This window comes from Dunckerocampus dactyliophorus, chromosome 2 (genome assembly GCF_027744805.1).
Source record: "Dunckerocampus dactyliophorus isolate RoL2022-P2 chromosome 2, RoL_Ddac_1.1, whole genome shotgun sequence".
In the NCBI taxonomy this organism is placed as follows: domain Eukaryota; kingdom Metazoa; phylum Chordata; class Actinopteri; order Syngnathiformes; family Syngnathidae; genus Dunckerocampus; species Dunckerocampus dactyliophorus.
In genome coordinates this window covers 16,101,961-16,121,691 of record NC_072820.1, presented here as the reverse complement: position 1 = coordinate 16,121,691, position 19,731 = coordinate 16,101,961, and the positions used below count along the sequence as shown (strand labels likewise).

General features: G+C 39.8%; 2 protein-coding genes across 2 annotated transcripts; one reads left to right on the top strand and one right to left on the bottom strand.

Moving 5' to 3' along the window:
• Positions 1–1,669: 1,669 nt before the first annotated feature.
• guk1a (guanylate kinase 1a) lies at positions 1,670–12,518 on the bottom strand. The gene is made up of 7 exons (XM_054767368.1): positions 12,351–12,518; positions 9,566–9,679; positions 7,695–7,736; positions 7,379–7,614; positions 7,209–7,293; positions 7,041–7,126; positions 1,670–3,004 (listed from the first exon to the last, which is right to left on the bottom strand). The coding sequence occupies exons 1-7, from the start codon at positions 12,382–12,384 to the stop codon at positions 2,966–2,968; spliced, it is 636 nt and encodes a 211-aa protein (XP_054623343.1). The 5' UTR covers positions 12,385–12,518; the 3' UTR covers positions 1,670–2,965.
• An 8-nt stretch (positions 12,519–12,526) lies between these two features.
• Positions 12,527–19,731, top strand: c2h1orf35 (chromosome 2 C1orf35 homolog). Its single transcript, XM_054767365.1, has 8 exons — positions 12,527–13,068; positions 14,933–15,083; positions 15,158–15,203; positions 15,297–15,379; positions 15,648–15,720; positions 15,889–15,968; positions 18,106–18,231; positions 18,881–19,731. Exons 1-8 carry the CDS (start codon positions 12,972–12,974, stop codon positions 19,134–19,136), a joined length of 912 nt encoding a protein of 303 aa, XP_054623340.1. The 5' UTR covers positions 12,527–12,971; the 3' UTR covers positions 19,137–19,731.

The window sequence follows — 19,731 nt, the reverse complement described above, 5'->3', positions numbered from 1 at the left end:
TATTTCGTTTTTTTTATGTTTTATTTTGAAAAGTGGCCGGATTCTCTCTCTCGGATTCTGTACATCCGTCTCACTTGACGCATGTCCATTGTACTTCTACGTGTGCTAACTTTATCTCATGCCGCACAAATAGACTACTGCTGTATTTTTACCATTTTTCTTTCACCTCATATTGGTGTCAAATGCTGATACTATGTGGGAATGCATAAAGGTAAGTTTTGATGACTTATTGAGTGTTAATGTGCACATTTGTCTCAAGTTCATTCATGCTAGCGTACTGCCTTTTACCCCTCTCCCCAAACAGTTTTAAGATTAAACAGTTATATCTATACTGTACTTATTTTAAGACACTCAACAATAATTCAATCAGTAGGCATTAATGCAAACAGTTATTCTAAAATCTACTTGTAATCTACTTGGTAATTATTTCTCCACTCAGTAAATTAATTTTTGCCTACAACTATCAGATGGTTATATTATTGTTTTCCATACGTGAGTCAACTAGTCAAAGTTCTGACTCCAGGCAGACTTTTTTTGTGAATGTGTTGTTCAGAACTACTTCACATTATTTTTCTGCTTTTCATGCCCAGATTTGTGATCTCCTGTGGACATGAGCTCACCAGAGACCCCAGCAGCCCAGTGAGCCCACCCATAAATGATTTCACTCTCACTTATGTGTTCACAGCTCCGGAATATACAGTAGAGGGGTATTGTTTACCAATTAACCGAAAAAAACAGGGGACTGCTGTATTACCTAGTATTTTTTTTCATGAAAAAAAAATTGGGTCTAGATAGGTAATACAGCAAAACAGGTGGTGCCAAATGAGTTAGCAAAATGTAAATGATTTTAAAACTTGTCCAAAGTCACTGTCTTTTATGATTCATATTTTGTACAGACGAGAGCCTACTGAATTGTATGAAAGTAAGAAAAAAAAGTAAAGGATCATGACCATGGATTTTAGTGGAAAAAAGGGATGGGATATGCAGTTAAAATTAAAATCTCTTTCTAGAGGAGTAAAACTATGCATTGCTATAGGGCAGTGCTGAGCCAGGGTGCAGAGTAGAATTTTGTCTCAAAGGCAATGAGAATTGGAAGGGGAAAAAGTACATTTAATATAGCCAAAAGATAGAGAATAACGTATCAAATTGTTTTTAAGGGACGAAGGTTGCGTTACTTGAAGGAATGGGAGAATCTCCCCGCTTTTTAATTTAAAATATAGATGTTCTGCGAGCCTCTTCATCTGCTTTGTACACTATGTACGCTGTGCGAATGTACTTGTAGTCGAGATGTGAGTAGTAAGATGGCGTCTCTTTGGCTTCAGCGGCTTGCACGGGCGGGTGCGACGTATGAGCTATCCAGATTTATTAGTACAGATCAGTGCCTAAACCCCGTATTATGGCGAAACGAACGGGCAGTACCACATCCACTCGTCAAGCTAAAGTAAAAAAAAAAAAGATGGGCGGGCTCTCGGAGTATGTGGGAACAGAAGAACAAGAGTTGAATATGGGTGAGATTTTTTTTTCTTTTTTGATAAAGGGCTCCTCTTAGCTGAGTGAAAAGTGTGGACTAAATGAGTAGTTTAACTGTGCAAATTGGTACAGTGGCAAGCTTTTACTTTGATGGCCGGATTTACCGAATACAGGAAGTGTTACGCAGAGTTTGCGAGAATGACGCCAAAGGGACCGGAAGGTGGTCGTTTTTGGTTTTTTCTCATTTTTTTTATTTAGACAAACGTAAACACATACAGCACATGTGGCATCACTTTCAAGTACAAACAGTGCCAGAACAGGCTGCTGCCAAATAAAATGGAAACACAAGTATACATAATTAACAAAATAAATGGTAAACAAGGAAAGAAATGGAAAAATGAAGTACGCTAGGTGTTTCCGACAAGATCCGGATCATGAATTAGATGAGATAGTTCCATGGCTTGTTTTGTCTGAGGTGGACAAAAAAGAAAGCTACATTGTTAAATACGCCTTGCTGACCTTTTGAACCAACTCATAGACAAAATACCACAGAATGGAAGTTGGACTACCAGGTTTTGGACAGGTGTGATACTACAAGTGTACACGTCCGATGGCGCTCACATCGGACAATGCTCAGACCGTTTGTGTGTATGCTCAGACACATGAAAAATGAACAGGAACATTGCCCTCATCCACGCCTAAAAATGGATTGTCATGGGAGAACCAAGTTAAATGAGTCATTGGGGAAAGAAATTAATAACAACAACAATGGACAAACAGGCTGTTTAATTGTCTTTCCTTTAGCAAGAAGTCAAAAGTGTGCTGTACAGGTGAGTCTGCAGGTAGTTATACCACAAAAGAAAACAAACGTGTTTGGTTGTTCTATTGAAGCACCTCTAAAAGCCACAATTACTTGTTAAACACATAAAATATTGGATATCATCCTAAAACAACACATCTTGTTTTTTTTAGCAAACCAAACTTAACAGCACATGATGAGCACAAATGTAAAGAAGTGTTAACTGGAATTTCAACGGACATGGTTTCAGCTGACTTGCATGCTCCCCTTTAAATTCAATGTGTCTTTGATAGTCAACAAAGTGCTACTGCGGCATAACTGAGCTACACAGACCAATTGTTCCACATGTCGGAATGACTTCAGTAACGTGTATCCGCGCCATTAGTCGTTTAACATTTTGATCACTGCATACTGTACCAGTCACCTATCACAGAATCATACAATAGCTGAGTTTTTCTATTGTACAAATGCAAATACAAAAAAAAAAGAAACACGATCCACTTTACAATACTGATTATGAACTACATCTCTATACACCATGTAAACCTACACCTTTCGACATTCAGTAGACGGGGGTGTCTTCTGTTTTTTTTTCCCCCGACCATCTTTTGGATGGAATGTTCACAACAAGAGTAGTAGATGTTTTAGACAGGAGTGGCTGTGTGGGATTAGAAATGGCATTACAATGCTCGTCTCCTACGAAGACATGTTGACTTTCTTGACCTGGTTAATTTCCTGAAAAGGGGACACAAAACAAATCAAGTTCAATACACTTCTGGTAGCGGTTTATGCTTTTAAAGCACGTTTGCTGTAGTTAAAATAGACCCAAAAGTAAAACTCAGGCTAACATCAAACATATTTATCATGAAGTTAATTTAATGTAGCGTTCAAGCGCAATAAGAAAAGAGGCATCCTGGTTGTGGCACCCTGCAAAGCGTTAAACAGATTAGCATGTTGATGCCATTAACACAAATGTAGTATGTCTACAAATGTAATGCTAATGTTATCATTCATTGTGGATGACTTGGATTTCCAGCTAAAAAGGAGCTAACCTGCTATTTTAATACGATGCTAGCTTGCTTAGCAAGACAAATCATATTCATTTTTTTCTTCATTTTCATTAACTGTCTTCATGGGAAGAATAATTAGTGGAGTAAGGAATAATAGCTACTAGTTTAAATATCAAAACAGCATTAGTCACCTTGTGATGGAAACATGTATAGTTTACAGGTATAACTTAGGTAACACATTATGTTATTATGTGAACTACTTTTTATACGCTTTTGTAGAGCTTCAAATCTTGTATCTGAGTACATCCTGCTGTCCCTTCAAGCATAGTGGCCCAGCAGGAGGTTTTCTGTAGTCTGGGGGTAACAAAGAGTGCCAGAGGAAGTCACTCTTTATTACTAGTCCCCACACAGGTCAAGGCAGCAACAGGAAGTCCCTTCAAACATAGTTGACCCCTCAGTCAGGATGTTATCTAGCATGGGTACGACAAACCATGTCAGAGGAATGCGATGTAAGCTAACCCCCATATACAAGGGCGGCATCAGGGGTTGTGACTTTTCTTTCACGTTGCAAATTATGCTACGGGTATAAGAGTTTTAGCCAAGAGGCCACTCTTGGCCAGACATCTGCGCAAACTCCCTGTATTTATTTCAGGCACTCTTTTCTTAATAAATATTTGTTTCCACAACAATTTGGTGTCAGAAGTGGGATTCCTTGGCTGACTGGATATGGACCTCAGTGCCTCAGAGTGAACCATGACCATGAACTTGCACTAACACACCTTCACTCTTGCTCTGGCAACAACCACAACATCTTGATTCAACAACCTGCATGATGACTCCAGCGTCATCAGACGTGCCCAAGTCTCCAGTTCTATCTTCACCAAGACCTGAAGAGGATCCATCACATGAACTGTGCTCTGACTGCAAACGATCGCTTCCAGACATGCATTGTCACTCGTGTCCAAATGAATGCTTGGCAAGTATCCTGTGACTGATGACAAGGTGGGCACCATGAGCGGGACTATAGTGGAAGGAGGGCGTGCCATAACAGCCCTGCTTGTGTTTAGTCAAGTTGTCCCACTTCCCCCGACCACAGAAGAGGATGTTTGCTGACATGGTTTTCATGGTGACGACAATCACATTAGCAGCAATCAAAGTGAAATGTGGCCTACTCACAACTGGATGGATCGCTCCTTGAATGCAAGGACAGGCCATGCACCAGAATCCACATTGTGGCAACAAATAGCCACCTGCAAGAAGGTCATCCAAAAGAGAGACTGGGACAGCAATATGATGCTTGCATGCGCAACAAAAGGACACTTTGGGCCAAACACTTGATGGAGGACTTTTCTCGCAAGAATGGTGTATTGAGGCAAGGAGGTGGGGCATGACAGGATCATGCCCACTCCTCATGCCGAGGATGACACTGAAGTTGACAGTAACACACACACACGCTGTCCTTTTCTACCTTTTTAGAGTTTTGTCTTAAATCAGCTCCTCTTGCTGATAGCTATGTAGACTATCTTTTTTTTTTTTTTTTTAGAAGACCCTAGAAGAAGAGCATACAGTAGTATAGGTTATTTCTTTTCTTTTCCGGTCTGATACAACACTGTGTCCTGAAGAACAACAAATTCCTAGCCTCTCCATAGTTGAATAGCAATTGTGTTAACTCCATTGGCAAACCAGGTGAAGTGGGAAACAATTTAGCTTCAAACAGTAAGTTTGTTGGGATATGATTGAAAGTGTATCTGGCCTAATTTCTAATTTAGTTGGAGGTTAAAGCTGTAAAACCTGACACTGACCCTCATGTTCACACTTTGGTGAAGTAAGATGCCAGATGCATATCAAAAGGAAGATGCAAACTGGTGATATGAGTGCACAACTGGTGGAGGAGGTTAAGAATGTAATTTCTCACATGCACGCATATACGCATGCACGCAATGGGGAAAACCATGTGTCAAAATGGGGGAGGCAATGAATGTAATTTGTTGTGTCATCATTATTAACAAAATTTACATTGAGTTTTTTTTCATTAGAATTGGTTTCTCCAAAAACCAAACTGGATGAAACAAAGGTAGGTGTGAGTTACAACAATAGACCAAGCGGGGTAAATTACATTAAATCAGCAGTGACAGTGACACTCCATTGACTGTACTACACACTGAAGATTTTGGTAAGTTTTTTCTTTACTATATTACTATTATTTAATGCTTTGCCTTCCATAGAGCTAATGAAAGCAAATGGTCCAAATTTACAACTGCAAGTAAGGAACATTACTACAGTGTGACAATGTCTGTCTTAATAAAAATTAAGGCAGAAACAGATTGCGTATTAGCTTAAATTCATTGAAACCTCATACTGTTTGGCAACCACTTAAATGCAGAAGCTGGATGTAAATGGCAACTTTCAAACAGCAGTTCAAATAAAGATTGGTGGCATGATGATTAGCACTGCTGTCTCACAGCAAGAAGGTCTTGGGACCTTTCTGTGTGGAGTTTCATGTTGTCCTCATGCTCATGTGGGCTCCACGCCCCCTTTCTCCCGACAACTTAAAACTTCATCCAGTCAATCTCAATGGCCAAAATATTAACAAAGTGTCTGTATTCAATAAGGCACTACAAGATGACTGCCTACTGCTCCTCAGCGATTAGTCGAGTGCAAAGATCATATTTGACATGTGCATTGTAGAGGTGAATTTCTTTGTATGTTCTAGGTGGGTGTTGGGTGACCTGACATCTGGTGGAGGCCCTGGGGAAGACATGTTGGAGCTCCAGGAGAGGCAGAGAAGGCTCGACTCTCAAATGAGAGACCTGGACACAGATTGGTCACAGCAGAAAGACACTACCCAAGCACAAGAGGACTTTGACAACTGCAACAACACCCAAAGGGAAGATAATCTTCATGGTGCGCTCGGCGGTCTCAACTGTGTATTTGGTTGGAGTGCACAGGTTCGCACTGCTAGCTCCTGCAGCCTCAAAAACAAGTGCTGTGGTCGAGAGGACTGACTGATTGAATACAACTCAATAGAACAATAGCAATACCATTCAACATAATGGATTCTACAGAGGCACATGGGCTTCTAAATGATTCTGCAATCCAACATCCCAATCGTCCACATCATCATATCATCTTTCCCACGTCGTTGCTGTCACACCGAAATGCGTCAGCCATAAAAGTTAAAGACAGACTCTTTAAGACACCTAGACATCCATTCATCTATTTTCTGTGCTACTTATTCTCACTGGGACCATGGGTAGGCTGGAGCCTATCCCAGCTGACTTTGGGCAAGAGGTACACCCTGCACTAGTTGCCAGCCAATCACATGGAAGACAGTTGGACACCAAATGTATAAATGGATTGAACTTACAGTCGGCCAACACCTTCACCATCTATCGCAACAACCGAACACACATTACACGGTTTTCCACATTCCTAAGTTTCATGATACATGATACATTTACTGACAACTATGGTTGTCAGTAAATGGCAGCCATGTACGCTTTAGGTTTCTGAATGTTGTCTGACCTCTATTGCAAAATACACTCAACAAAAATATAAACAACACTTTTGTTTTTGCTCCCATTTTTTATGAGATGAACTCAAAGATCAAAAACTTTTTCCATATTCATCTCATAAAAAAATGGGAGCAAAAACAAAAGTGTTGCGTTTATATTTGTGTTGAGTGCAAACAAACTGCGCAAACTTGCTGTATTTATTTCAGGCGTTCTCTTTTCTTAAGAAAAAAATGTTTCCAAAACAACCTCAAGAAGAGCATCTCTTAGCTGTCCGTAAGCTTCTTCCAAGTTGTCATTAACAATGATGACGTCAAACACGCCAGCTTCTTTACCTACAAGAAAGTACAAAGTCACATTTGGGTTATCAAATTTAGTCTTCGAAAACCAACAAACCTCCTAAAAAAACGCACTTACTAAACTCCATGTCCATCTTGGCAGCGTGCAAACGCTTCTGGAGGCTTTCCTCTGACTCTGTTTTCCGGTTCCTCAAACGATTTTCCTGAAAGAAATCAAAAAATGAAGCCCAAGATTCATTTATTTAGCAGGATAATCACAATCCTTTTAAGTAGGTCACATTTTCTCACCAGGACGTCCAAAGATGGAGGCTGGATGGAGATGTAAATAGCATTGAGGTCGGTGCTCTTGATGTTCCTCACCCCCTGCATGTCTATGTCCAGTATACAAATGAGGTTGCGGTCCTTAACGTCTTGCACAGCCGCTTTACTCGTTCCGTACAGGTTCCCGGAAAACTCTGCGTTCTCAATGAAATCGCCTTTGTCGATGGCAGCCTCCATGGCTTCCCTCGTGACGTAGTGGTAATCTGGGTGACCGGGACATAACAAGTCACATGACACACTTGTAAACGTGGGAATGACCAAAAGAGGAAAACGTGAGCTTTACCTTTGCCATTCTCTTCTCCGGGTCGCGGATTTCTTGTTGTATCTGCGTGACAAATAGGAATTGTTATAATTACAACATTCAGACAGCTTTTCCTCATTCATTGAAACAATTCTCTTACGAATGAAACATCCTCACGGTCCACTACATAGCCAGCGACTGGACTTTGAAATCATCCTGTCTCCAGACAAGTTCTTTTCAGGTGTGAAATCATCGCAAGTGAGTGGAAGGAGTTTCTCCAGAAATGGGACCAAGTGTGTGTAACTACTGACTGTGGATCTAATGTTGTGAAAGCAGCTGTCCTGAACAGCTGGAATAGACTGACTTGCTTTGGACACTCGCTACACAGTGCCATAGGTAAGCGTACTTTTAATTGATTTATTTTTTATTATATGGGTTCAGGTTTGTAGCTTTTCATACAAGACTCAACTGAATTTAATTATATTGTGACGTCATCTTAAAAAAATATTGTGATACATGCTAAGGTCCACATCGCCCAACCCTACATCTTATGAATGGACATATATTGTATGTTATGTTCCCGTGGGCCCATTATGGCGATCGTGAAGGTAGTGTGTGTCACTTTGTAGATGTCATGACATCTGTCAGCTGACACTAAGACCCCTCCTGATTTACTCTTGTGCCTTGGTGGAGAACAGATGTCAGCAGCCACACACGGACGATGCAACTTTCATCTTTATTATAGCGATTATTGATAATCTAACTCATCGGTAACATGCCTATATCTATAACAATAGTTATGTGTTCACTTGTAGTGGCTAGTTATGTAAAAAAAAAAGTTAATTGTTTCATGGCTGCGCTTTGCGTCATGAACTCCACTATAGAGATGTGCGTTGTCTACACTTCTGTTTATGAAACTATTATTTCATGATGAATTAGAAAATGGGCTCATTGCTGAAACCTTTTTAATGTTGCCTTGACCTCGGCCGCAAACAAACAACCATTCACACTCACATTCCTATTTACGGACAATTTACACAATTAACCAAACATGCATGTTGTTGGAATCTCCCCCGCACACACGGTGAGAACATGCCAACTTCACACAGAGTCCAAACAATCAATCTTTATTTATATAGCCCCATACATCAGCTGTAGCTGAACCAAAGTGCTCGACAACAGTGCAAGATAAACAGCATAAAAACGTAAGAAAAATATAATAAAACAATAGATAAAATGTAAGCATAAATCAAATAAAAATAAATAAATAAATGTGTCACGGTGTTCTTATGTGCCAAATGCAGCTCGGAATAAATGAGTCTTACATTTTGCCTTAAACAAATGAAAGTCTGTGATGGTCCACAAGAGGGCGTTCCACAGCCTTGGAGCAGCTACAGAAAAGGGCCGATCACCCCACTTTTTGTAATTGGACCGAGGGACCTCAAGCAACTGTTGGTTGGCAGACCGCAGAGCTCTACTGGGGTGATGAATGTTTAAAAGCTCACATAAACAAGATGGCGCAGCAGCATGAACTGCCTTAAAAACAAACATTAAAAGCTTAAAATCGACTCTGAAATGGATTGGCAGTCAGTGCAGACAGCGCAGGACTGGAGTGGCATGGCTATTTCTACAAGTGTTGGTCAAAAGCCGCACAGCAGCATTTTGTACCAGTTGTAGACGGCTGAATAAAGACTGGTTGATACCAACACACAGGGCCTTACAATAATCAATGCGAGAACTAATGAACGCATGCATAGCCTTTTCAAGATCTCGACAACTAACAAAGGGCTTCACTTTAACCAGAAGGCGGAGCTGGAAAAAAATAGCTCCATCATATCATATTTTATAACACTTTTGGAAATTTGGGGGTAAGCGACACAAGAAGAATACAGGAATACAGTCTGATGACTCACGTGAGACACTGAAGCCAAAGACGCCGCTGTATTCCTTCAGGAGCTTCCTGAGCAGAGTGCTTTTCCCTGCCCCGGATGGGCCACTCAACACCACAGGCCTGGGTCCAGCCATAGCTGAAAGACACAAGATAAAAAGAGGCAACCTCACAAAAGTGGACGATGATGCGTAACCGCTGGTTTAGAGACTGAGTCATAAAAAGGAGTAAGTCAGACGAGAGGTTTTCAATCCCCGAAAACGCAACTTGACAAGCCAGGCAGACCTAATGAGACTGAAATGACACTTGGAAGAAGAGAGGCAATCACTATGGTAGCATGGCGCCCTAGAGGACCTATTACTCACTAATTGCAGAGGCTTATTCCGCTTGTGGAAGCAGGAAAAGCACACAATAGTGACCAATCTAAAATCTGTCATTTCAGCCTTACCTCGTCTATCCCGTGACACACTACAAGCCATGTCAGAAGGTAAAACCTGTCTGCCTCCTTGCCTTCCCTCAATGCACACACCTCCAGCCAGGAGTCAAGTGATCAGGATGGGCGTGATTGCCGCACGCCGCAGAGCCAGACGGGGAGGGCAGGGCCATGTTTACTCACATTAGCAATGTGCTCCAACATGAATACCCAAAGTAACCACAGCCATCAGGAAGTGCGCTCTCTTTTCTCTATTATTTAACAATAAAAAAAATAATAAATGCAAAATACTTCTTAGTATTTATATCAAGTATCCGATGAGGCGGCAATTAGCACCAAAAGGGGGTAATCCGTATGATCCAATGCCTACTGCGAGTGGAAGTATACAGAATACAAATACACCCCTGCAGCAAAAAAAAAAAAATCACAGAATTTACAAGCCGTTTGTCTTGTCTCCAAGTAAGTCTGATGAAGCCAAGTTGTGTTTGCAGGTGCAAATGACAAGTGTCATTCTCTGTTGCCTCTTGACACTTCCCTTAAAGGGCCAGAGGGTTCCTTTTTCTGTACATAAGTCAAGAGGCTGCAACATTTAAAGAGCTCTGTTCTACAAATAAACATACACTTACAGTTGTAGGAACTATTATGTTACAGTCACAACTTGTTTTCAGCAATCTACTTTTGTTATTATCATTATTATACTATGCTTAAATGCAGGGCTAGCGCTTGAGGGAAATACAAAAATGGCATATCAAAATCCTCATCCATGTGCCTCATCTATGTAAGTTCAAATCTTATTTATAAAGTAATTATTATTGTCTTATTATTATTTGTGTTATTGTATGTATTTTGAAATGGATTTCAGAGGGCCCTATGTGTGCCTCACCGAACATTACAGTAACATGCCTGACACGGAGCATCATGTTTTTGAATGAATCTTCTAAATGCCATATATTTCTAGTTTAGTTCATGTAACCATTTTTATGTGTGAAAATGCTTATTTTTGGCAAAAAATGTTTAAAATCTGCTTAAATATGCTTTTTAAAAATTAATAATAGGCCGTATTCAACCATGAAACAGCATGATAATTAATATACTTTTAACCGTGATAACAGAGTGGGGGTATTCTGTGAAAGTGGCTCAACCAACCCAGGATTTCTGCTGAAGATGCAGCTCAACAAAACCTAACTTCCCCAAACAGAGTTAAACGGTAATGCAACGGTGGTTCTCAACCAACCTTGTCAAGACCGGTTTTTGGCTTTGTGCTAAGTGCGTGTTCACATAATAGAGGGCGTTTGACTTCCGCTCAAGCATGTAGCCATCCCGGCTGGTGTATTTTTACAAAATATTTGTGAGTAATTATTATGTAGTGTTATGAGGAGTTCCCAAAAGATTATAAAAGCAACACTGTCGCCACTAATAGTGCGAGGAAGGAGCGCTGACAGAATAATGCTGAGCATGCAAGTTAACACTGATTTATTATACGAACTATATCCTATTAGTCTTCATTTATCAAAGCTCAACATTGCACAACTTTGACATTTTAACACTTATCCATTTAAAAATAAATATATAAATTGGAGCAAAAACTTATTTTTTTAATCTTTGAAATATGTCTTCTTGTTGTATCTACCACTAGGTGGCAGTGTTGCTGAGCGGCCTCACGCAAGTAGTGCAGTGACATTTCCGTCTGCTAATGTTGGCCTAATTATTAATATTTAATATTGCATTTTATACCTTTGCTGAACAGGCAAGTCCGGCTTTCCACTCAACACATCACAGAATACTCCCTGAATCCACAAAATGTGGCGAGGAACGACTGTACTTGCATCTGGATTACTGCTCTGTTACAGAGTACTTTTGAGTTTATCAGTATGGGCTGACTCTCATTTGAAGGCTAAACTGTCACCATGTGTACTGGAAATTTAATTAAGCAAATCATGTGAGCTTTCTTTGGAATTGGTCATCAAGAAATGTCACTTTCTCTTTCAAAAACAATATTATTTGGCATCACATGATTTAAAAAGGTTTATAGTGTTCTCGTTTAGATAATATTTCACATGCAGCCAAATAATAAATGCAATTCGGTTGGTAAACACTGAAAACAGCTATATACCAGAATGACCAAAGCAGCAAAGTTGGAAATTCTGTAATTATTCTCTAATTGGGCCACGTCTGTCCGAGTAACATGCAAATATGTAACACAAAACACCCAAGAGGTATATAAATGTAAGATGACGCAAGTTACATTTGCGCTTTAAAGTTAACCGAATGGAAAAAAAAAACAAAAACATGCAGCATCTTAACGGCAGCCATGGCCCCACCACTGACAAGCGTCTAAGTAGAGAAGAAATTCGTCGTTTAAAAAAAATCTTCCTACCTGAATAAAACCTGGCAAAATATCTCATAAACATCGGCAGCTATGTGCACGTCACTTTGTGAGGACGTCCCCGAAGGAATGCGTTCGTCCTCCCTTCTGTTTCTTTGCTCCGACAGCCATTAATGGAGTTTTTGTCGTTTTGACTACGTCATCACCCCACGACGAAACCCAAAACAACCTTAAATGTGCGACGCGACGCGCACGTTTTGTAAACAGAACAGCAACACGGTTTATTTTTCACCCCCGAATCTGCACTTCAATTGGCAATTTTGTTGTTTATTTTTTTAGCATTTTCAAAACTGTATCGGACAAACAAAATATTTATGTTTGTGTCGCTAAATAGTGAGAATAAGAGTAAATAGTGAGAAGCTAGCGAGACGCTGGCGACGTCAGTCTTTTCAGTTCACAGAAACGTTACCACTAGGAATTAATGTGTATGAGTGCAAATACATATTGCTTATAAAAAATATTATTGAAGAGGAAAAGCTGCGCCACTACAGACTGGGAAGTACACGAACCGGATAAGTCCCCGGATGTGAACGACGACGCCAGGCCGTGGCGTGGCTAAAGCTAACAGACGCTATCACATTTAATAAATAGGAAAGTTTTCAAGGGGTAGAAATGTTCGGTTCTTCGAGATCAGGAGGAGTTCGAGGAGGCCAAGACCAGTTCAACTGGGATGATGTCAAAGTGGATAAACACCGAGAGAATTACCTTGGTAGGTGTGCAGCCAGTGCTAACCATTCTCAGCGCCTAGCTTGAATGCTAGCAAACACGAGCAGACTAGATAGTAGCTACAAAGTTATTTACATTCACACACGACGTCTTTAACTATCACGTCCATACCTTGAATTGTGGTGCCCTTCATCACACAAAATCTTGACCTTTTTTTTTAAAATACGGTCACTTTTTTAGTCCAGTCTGCAGCTGACTTTCATCGCTCCCACCACGTTGAACCACGTAGCCCCTCTAGCTAGCTATTTGAGCCCCCCTTCGCCTGTGTCAACATACCCGACTACGTGGAAGGCCACCGCAACTTTTGCTGAAATACTGCATTCGATCGTGCAACTTAATTAAATGTAATTTATATCAAATATGTACAGTAGATGCTATTGTTAGTTAGGATATAGTTAGAGCAGTGGTGCTCAGTTATTTTCTGTCATACACCCCGGTACCCCCCGAATTTAAAATAATATTGAAAAACTGATATCATCTATTTATTTACCTGTCCTGTACAGACTGAACTCGAAACTGAATCCAGGAAAATGCAACAAAATGGATAGCAGTGAAGCATACAAGCATAGTTAAGAGTCACATTGCATGTTGAGTACGATAAATGTGTACATGTTGACTGGTCTGCACTAATATTGACAGTACTCCCTGCCTCTCACAACCCCCCCCCCCAAAAAAATATTTTGGATTCTTGCTTTGTATGGTGTAGAGCAGCGGTTCCCAGACTTTTTACATTGGCGTAGCCCTTCAGACATTTGACATGAAGCCATGTACGCCCTACTCCTGCACACTTAAAAAACACACTTTTTTATGTTTATTATCTTGAAATACTGAGCACAATTAATTGGTATTAATTTTATTGTAATTTTGGGTCAAAATGTTGTATTTTGCATGCTCACATTTTGGTTAATGTTTCACATGAGCACTAATAAAGAGATGAGTTATCCAACGTATCTTTTACAAATATTCAACATAGTGAATTGATAAACTATTTTTAGAGTAATTCTGGGTCAAAATGTGTATTTTGCATGGTTACATTTTGATAAAGTTTCACATGAGCACTGATAAATAGATAAGTAATCATCCTACTTATCTTTTATTCCAGTCTGATGTTGGCATTCTTCCCTTTGAATGGTCTGAATTTGAGCATCACTTTTTTTTGTCCACTGACGATGGCTATGATTTAAATCTGCATAATAATTTATTACCAAATTGAAGGGGAAAGTTTAACAATCACGCTAAAGTCGTATCTGAAGTACAAAAATACATACAACCAGTGGCAGGTTTTCACCGCAGCACCCTACGGGGATTGGAATACCAATATAAATAAAAATCTTTGAGATTAAACACTATTAATGCACAAACTTACTTATTTGTTCATATGATGCACACAGAGCAATGAACAACATCATGTGCTGTCTCCTTCCTATTTTCTGTTCTGTTCTCGATTGCACCGTGATCCATTCAGGCGCACTCATCTTTGAAAGTGTTAGGCGCTAATTGTTTTTAATTTCTATTCACGTAACCCGAATACAATTTGGGAACCTAGGGTATAGAGACTATTTTATATGAATAAGAGCAAATCTGAGGGGGTGTGGTTCCACCCATTGGTTTGTTTGACATGGAATGGCCAACATGCCCACAAAAAGAATTGTTAAAATTATTTTAACCATGAATTATAGTGTGTTTTGAAGGTCATCTGAAAAAGATTGCATAAAACATTGATTCTGTCAAAATAACCTTAGAGACTCTCATAAATTATCAGATTTTCTGTTGTTTTCCTCGCATTGTGCGCCATCATCAACATGTCATCGTTACTTCTCTGTTTTGATGCTGTGTGCCATTTACAGGGAATTCTTTAATGGCTCCAGTGGGACGCTGGCAAAAAGGCAAAGATCTGACATGGTACTCCAAAGACAAAAAAGGCAACAGGCCCGCCACCAAAGAAGAAGAACTCGCTGCTGTCAAGGCTGCAGAACATGACGCGTTGATGGCTGCCTTGTAAGTATAGTACTTGATAAACAGTCTACGAATATAATCCCATAATGAATCTTCATTTTTCCTGTCCAATGTAGAGGACACAAGGTTATAAAGCGGCAACCGACTGGACTGACCAAAGAGGTATTGCACTTTCACCTTTCCTACCTGTCTATTATGGTCTCAGCTAAGTTAGTAACCGATCTAGAAGACTCAGATGTGTTTATAATTTCACAGGATTTGGCAGATATTTGTAGGAGGGATGAAGATGATGGTGAAGAGAAGAATGTGGATCGTATCTCAGGATTGGGGAGCTCCAGGTGATTTTTTTGTTGTCTTAAAATAGATTTTTAAGCTTGATAACTTGAAAACTGTTCTAGTATAACCTAAAAACTACACACCGCATCCTGTTTTTCAAGGTAGCAACATTAGGTAGAGTACAAATGAAAAACACTCACCTCAGCTCCTTTTGTGTGCTATTAATCAATGTCCCCTTGACAGTGAGACTTGTAGATTGTTGTAGGTGAGAGCTGTTGTTCTCACTTGAGTGTGATTAATGTGTGTGTTTGTGATTCTTTCTGTGTGCAGTGCGGGGTCACGGAAAGTGGTCCTCTCCCAGAAGGAAAAGGAGGCGGTTAAAATGGGCTTGCCAGTCTTTACGGTAAAAACACACACGCAAACACAAACACACAGAATCAAATAACATACATCAATGTGTCATCATATGTCATGGCCAATTATGCAAATTAGACAATTACAGAATTGTGTCATCTCCTCCTCCCCCATGTTTGATGAATAACACAGAAAGATTTAAAAATTTGACTTCCAGCACCACAAGGCAAGCGTTCATCCAGCAACCTCAACAGTAAAGTCATCAGAGAGTGTAGCGAAAGAAGAGACAGAACAACGGTAAGAAAGCATTATATCATTAACTACTTACACACATGACATTAGGTACGCAATGTAATGATGTCCAATACAATCATAAACTATGCTTTTGCAAAGATAATAAAGCTCTTTTAATATCCTATTATGTATTTTGTGATATTGTTATATTTCAAATTGCATTGCATAAAACTGACAGCTGTGTGCAAAGTTTGGTTATTTAGCTACATCAAATATTATTTTTTAATTAGTCAATTGTCACTATGACGGAGTGCAGCTGAAGCAACCACAATAATAAATCTATTGTCAAATGAATTATAGTGCCAATATAATATAGTGTAGGACATGCGTGTCCATAGTGCAGCCTGGGGCCATTTTTGGGCCATCCATACATTTTCTGTACCGCTTGTCCCATTGCATCCTGGAGTCTATCCCAGCTGTCTGTGCGTGAGAGGCAGGGTACACCCTGGACTGGTTGCCAGCCAATCGCAGCCATTTGAGGCCCAGAGCTTGTTTTTTATTGACTCGCGGCATATTCTAAAAAGATACATCTAAAAAAAACCAGCAAAAGTTGGGAAGAAAAGGCACACTAACAAGAAGAAGTTGAAATGTTAATAACTGCTAATGCTCCCCTCAAAATAACCATTAAAGGAAAACTACGCTTTTTTTGGAATTTTGCCCATCATCCACAGCCCTTGTGTGAGACATGAACACACGTCTTTCTCATTTCTGTGCGATATAAAAACAGATAAAAAGAGACAGCTCATTACTGCACAAGTGGGATACACCTATGCCGTCTACAAAGACCACTATTAAAACACCTCCAAAAACCTACAACAAAAGGTGTTATGGTTTTACTGTATATGCATGTTGTGACCATTAGAGGTGTAACGATTTTGTTTTAATAACGATTCGTATCACGATTCGTGGTTGCCGATACGGTTCATTTAGAAAGATACGATCCGAAACGATTCGGTAACTTTAAATAAATTCACTAACTTTTTAGCCAAAAATTCAACCAGTGTGGCTGTGAAATAAATACTGGGTACTGGACAGTGCAGGTGAAGTTTCCTAGTTTCCCGTTGTTTTTTGTAAGAGAATCCGGTATAAACTATTACTAATGCTGACATACTTAAGAATAAATTATCAATGAGTACAAGAAATGTGTTAAAAATGCAATACAAAATCAGGATGGACAGACGTTGGTATATCTTGTCATGATTCATTATTTACTTTAAATGGTGAAATCCAAACCTGCACTTTGCACCCTAAGGTGAGGGACATTATGCAACTTCCTCAGCAAATGAATGTGGTATGGTATCTTCAATTAGGTGTTGAAACTTTCTCTCCTGTACGGGCCGACGGAAGCGGTGCTTTTTTGTGCTGATAATCCTCCTGATCAGAGCAGCCATTTGAAAGAACGGTGCAGCAACTAGCAAGTAATGTGGCCATCTTGTAACTTTTGCCGCTGAGAGGGTCGGGATGGGTCCTCTGTCTTGATGACACTGTATACCGTGATGTGGTGGGTTTATGATAATAGTTTTTGATAATGATGAGAACAAACTGGGAGAGCAAACGGATACTTTGCATGTGAAGTGATGGCAGATGGCGTGCAGTAGTGTAAGGAAACGTGGTCATGCAAAAGAAGAATACAGTTCATAAGAAACGCGAGTGTAAATGTGACAAAACAAGTAATATATATAAATATATATACATACACACACACACACACAGTACAGGCTATTTTCATGACTATTAACATTGTAGATTCTTAAAACTATGAATGAACACATTTGGAATTATGTACTTAACAAAAAAGTGTGAAGTAAGTGTGAAGTTAGATTCCTCAAAGTAGATTTTTTTTTTATAGCGCTGCAAACCATTGGTGTTCTCTCAAAGACCAATTAACTGTGATAAACGAGGGATGACTGTACTCACTTTTGTGAGATACTGTGTATTACTTCTTATATCTATATGGGTTGTTTAAAAAATGACAAAATGGCCCCCGAATCTTTTGATGTTTTTCAGTATGCAACCTTTTGTAAAAAAAAAAAAAATAAATTAGGACACCCCTTGTGTGCTCTTCCCTGATAGTGTCCATAGCTTTGGCTGGACAAAAACTGGATCTTGGATCTTCACATTTTTCCCCTAAACTTTTCAGGCAGGAGAGTAAAAAGAAGAAAGAAAAGAAGAGCAAAAAGGAGAAGAAGAAGAAGGAGAAGAAGAAGAAAAAGAAGAGGCAAAGGAGCAACTCACCGTCTTCAGATTCAGATGATGACAAAAAGAGGTTTGATGATTTAATGTAAAAACAAATCTATTAAATATATTGTATTAATTTATATTTGATGTATATTTTTACTACTTTACTTTTACTTAATATATTTTTTATTTATGGGGAATTTTTTTAATTATAATTTTAGTAAACTGTATTAAAAAATGTAGTGTATTTACTTACAGTTGGGGAAAGCTTCACTAGAGGGCGCTGAGATGCCATTAAACCTCAAACCACAGTGGTTTACTGTTTGGCGTGGAAGCATTCTGCCTGAAGCTCTTTTATAAGACGTCAGAGAGAATTACAGTAGTTCCTTATACAGTGACCAAGGGTGTTTATTATTGACTCAACTGAAGAGATGATAAGCATTTATTAGGGATTTGCTACTGACAATAATATTTTTGTTCACAAATAGTGATCCTTGATGAAAATAATTCATATACATGTTAGAATACATATCAAGCGAAACAGCAGTTTAAAACAAAACATTACTCATATTGAAAAATGGAGACTAATCTGAAAAAGACAAGTAAAAGTGGACGCACGCTGCACTGTGGAGCGTGAGAAAGTCTTTTATTCTTCTACGTCGCCACTTCCTCCCTGGCGTAACAGAAGCCACTTTGAGCCACCCAGTCAGATTATTTGTTGTCTTATTACTCTTCAGGGCCCGAAAGGACCACCACCATCATAATCCATCATACCATAGTCAGAGCGGAGCCACACCACATGACAGCCATTCAAGGGGGGAACTAAAGGCACAGCGACAGCTCCCCTACCCCCGTCACCGACAGCAGCGCCATGACACAGAGTCCTCCGACGGGGGGTCCCCTGTCCCCCGTAACCCCTCCAGCCACAAGACGGACCCTGGTGGTGCCACACAAAGCCACAGGCGACGCCACGACACAGACTCGGACAGCTAATGTCCCCCCGCCCCACCCTCCCGCTCATTCAAAGACGCAGCGCTCTTCAGAAGTATGACCGGTCGTGAAGACCTCATTTGGCTTTTTGAGGGGGTCATTTTTGTAGTTAGATTTTATTGCCACTTCATTTTTTACTGATTAAACCTCTAAACCATTATTCACTATTGTTCTTCATTTGCGGGTGTACTGCTAAGTTTTTACTCATACAGTACATACTGTATATATACCATAAATATGAAAAACATTGCACAAATCAAATCTAGCTCAATATGTCTCTATATGCAACTTTTTAACATCGTAAATTGGCTGACGCGCAGTGGGATACGTGGTGGCCATCTACAACCATGCAATGTGGTTTTATTACAAAGCAGGTGTATTTCATTGAATGTTTTCAACATCTTTTATTATAATGACACCAGAGAGCTTTTTAATCCTTCGCCCTTCAAGGTCCACACCTCCAACTGGTGCGCCGTCATTGTAATGCTGCTCCAAAAAGAGTGTTGTGTTTGCATATGCCCTCAATTGGTCTGAATAGGGGGGTATTCCGCCGACTGGCACCTGTGGGGGGCGCAGTAAAAAAAAAAAAAAAAAAAAA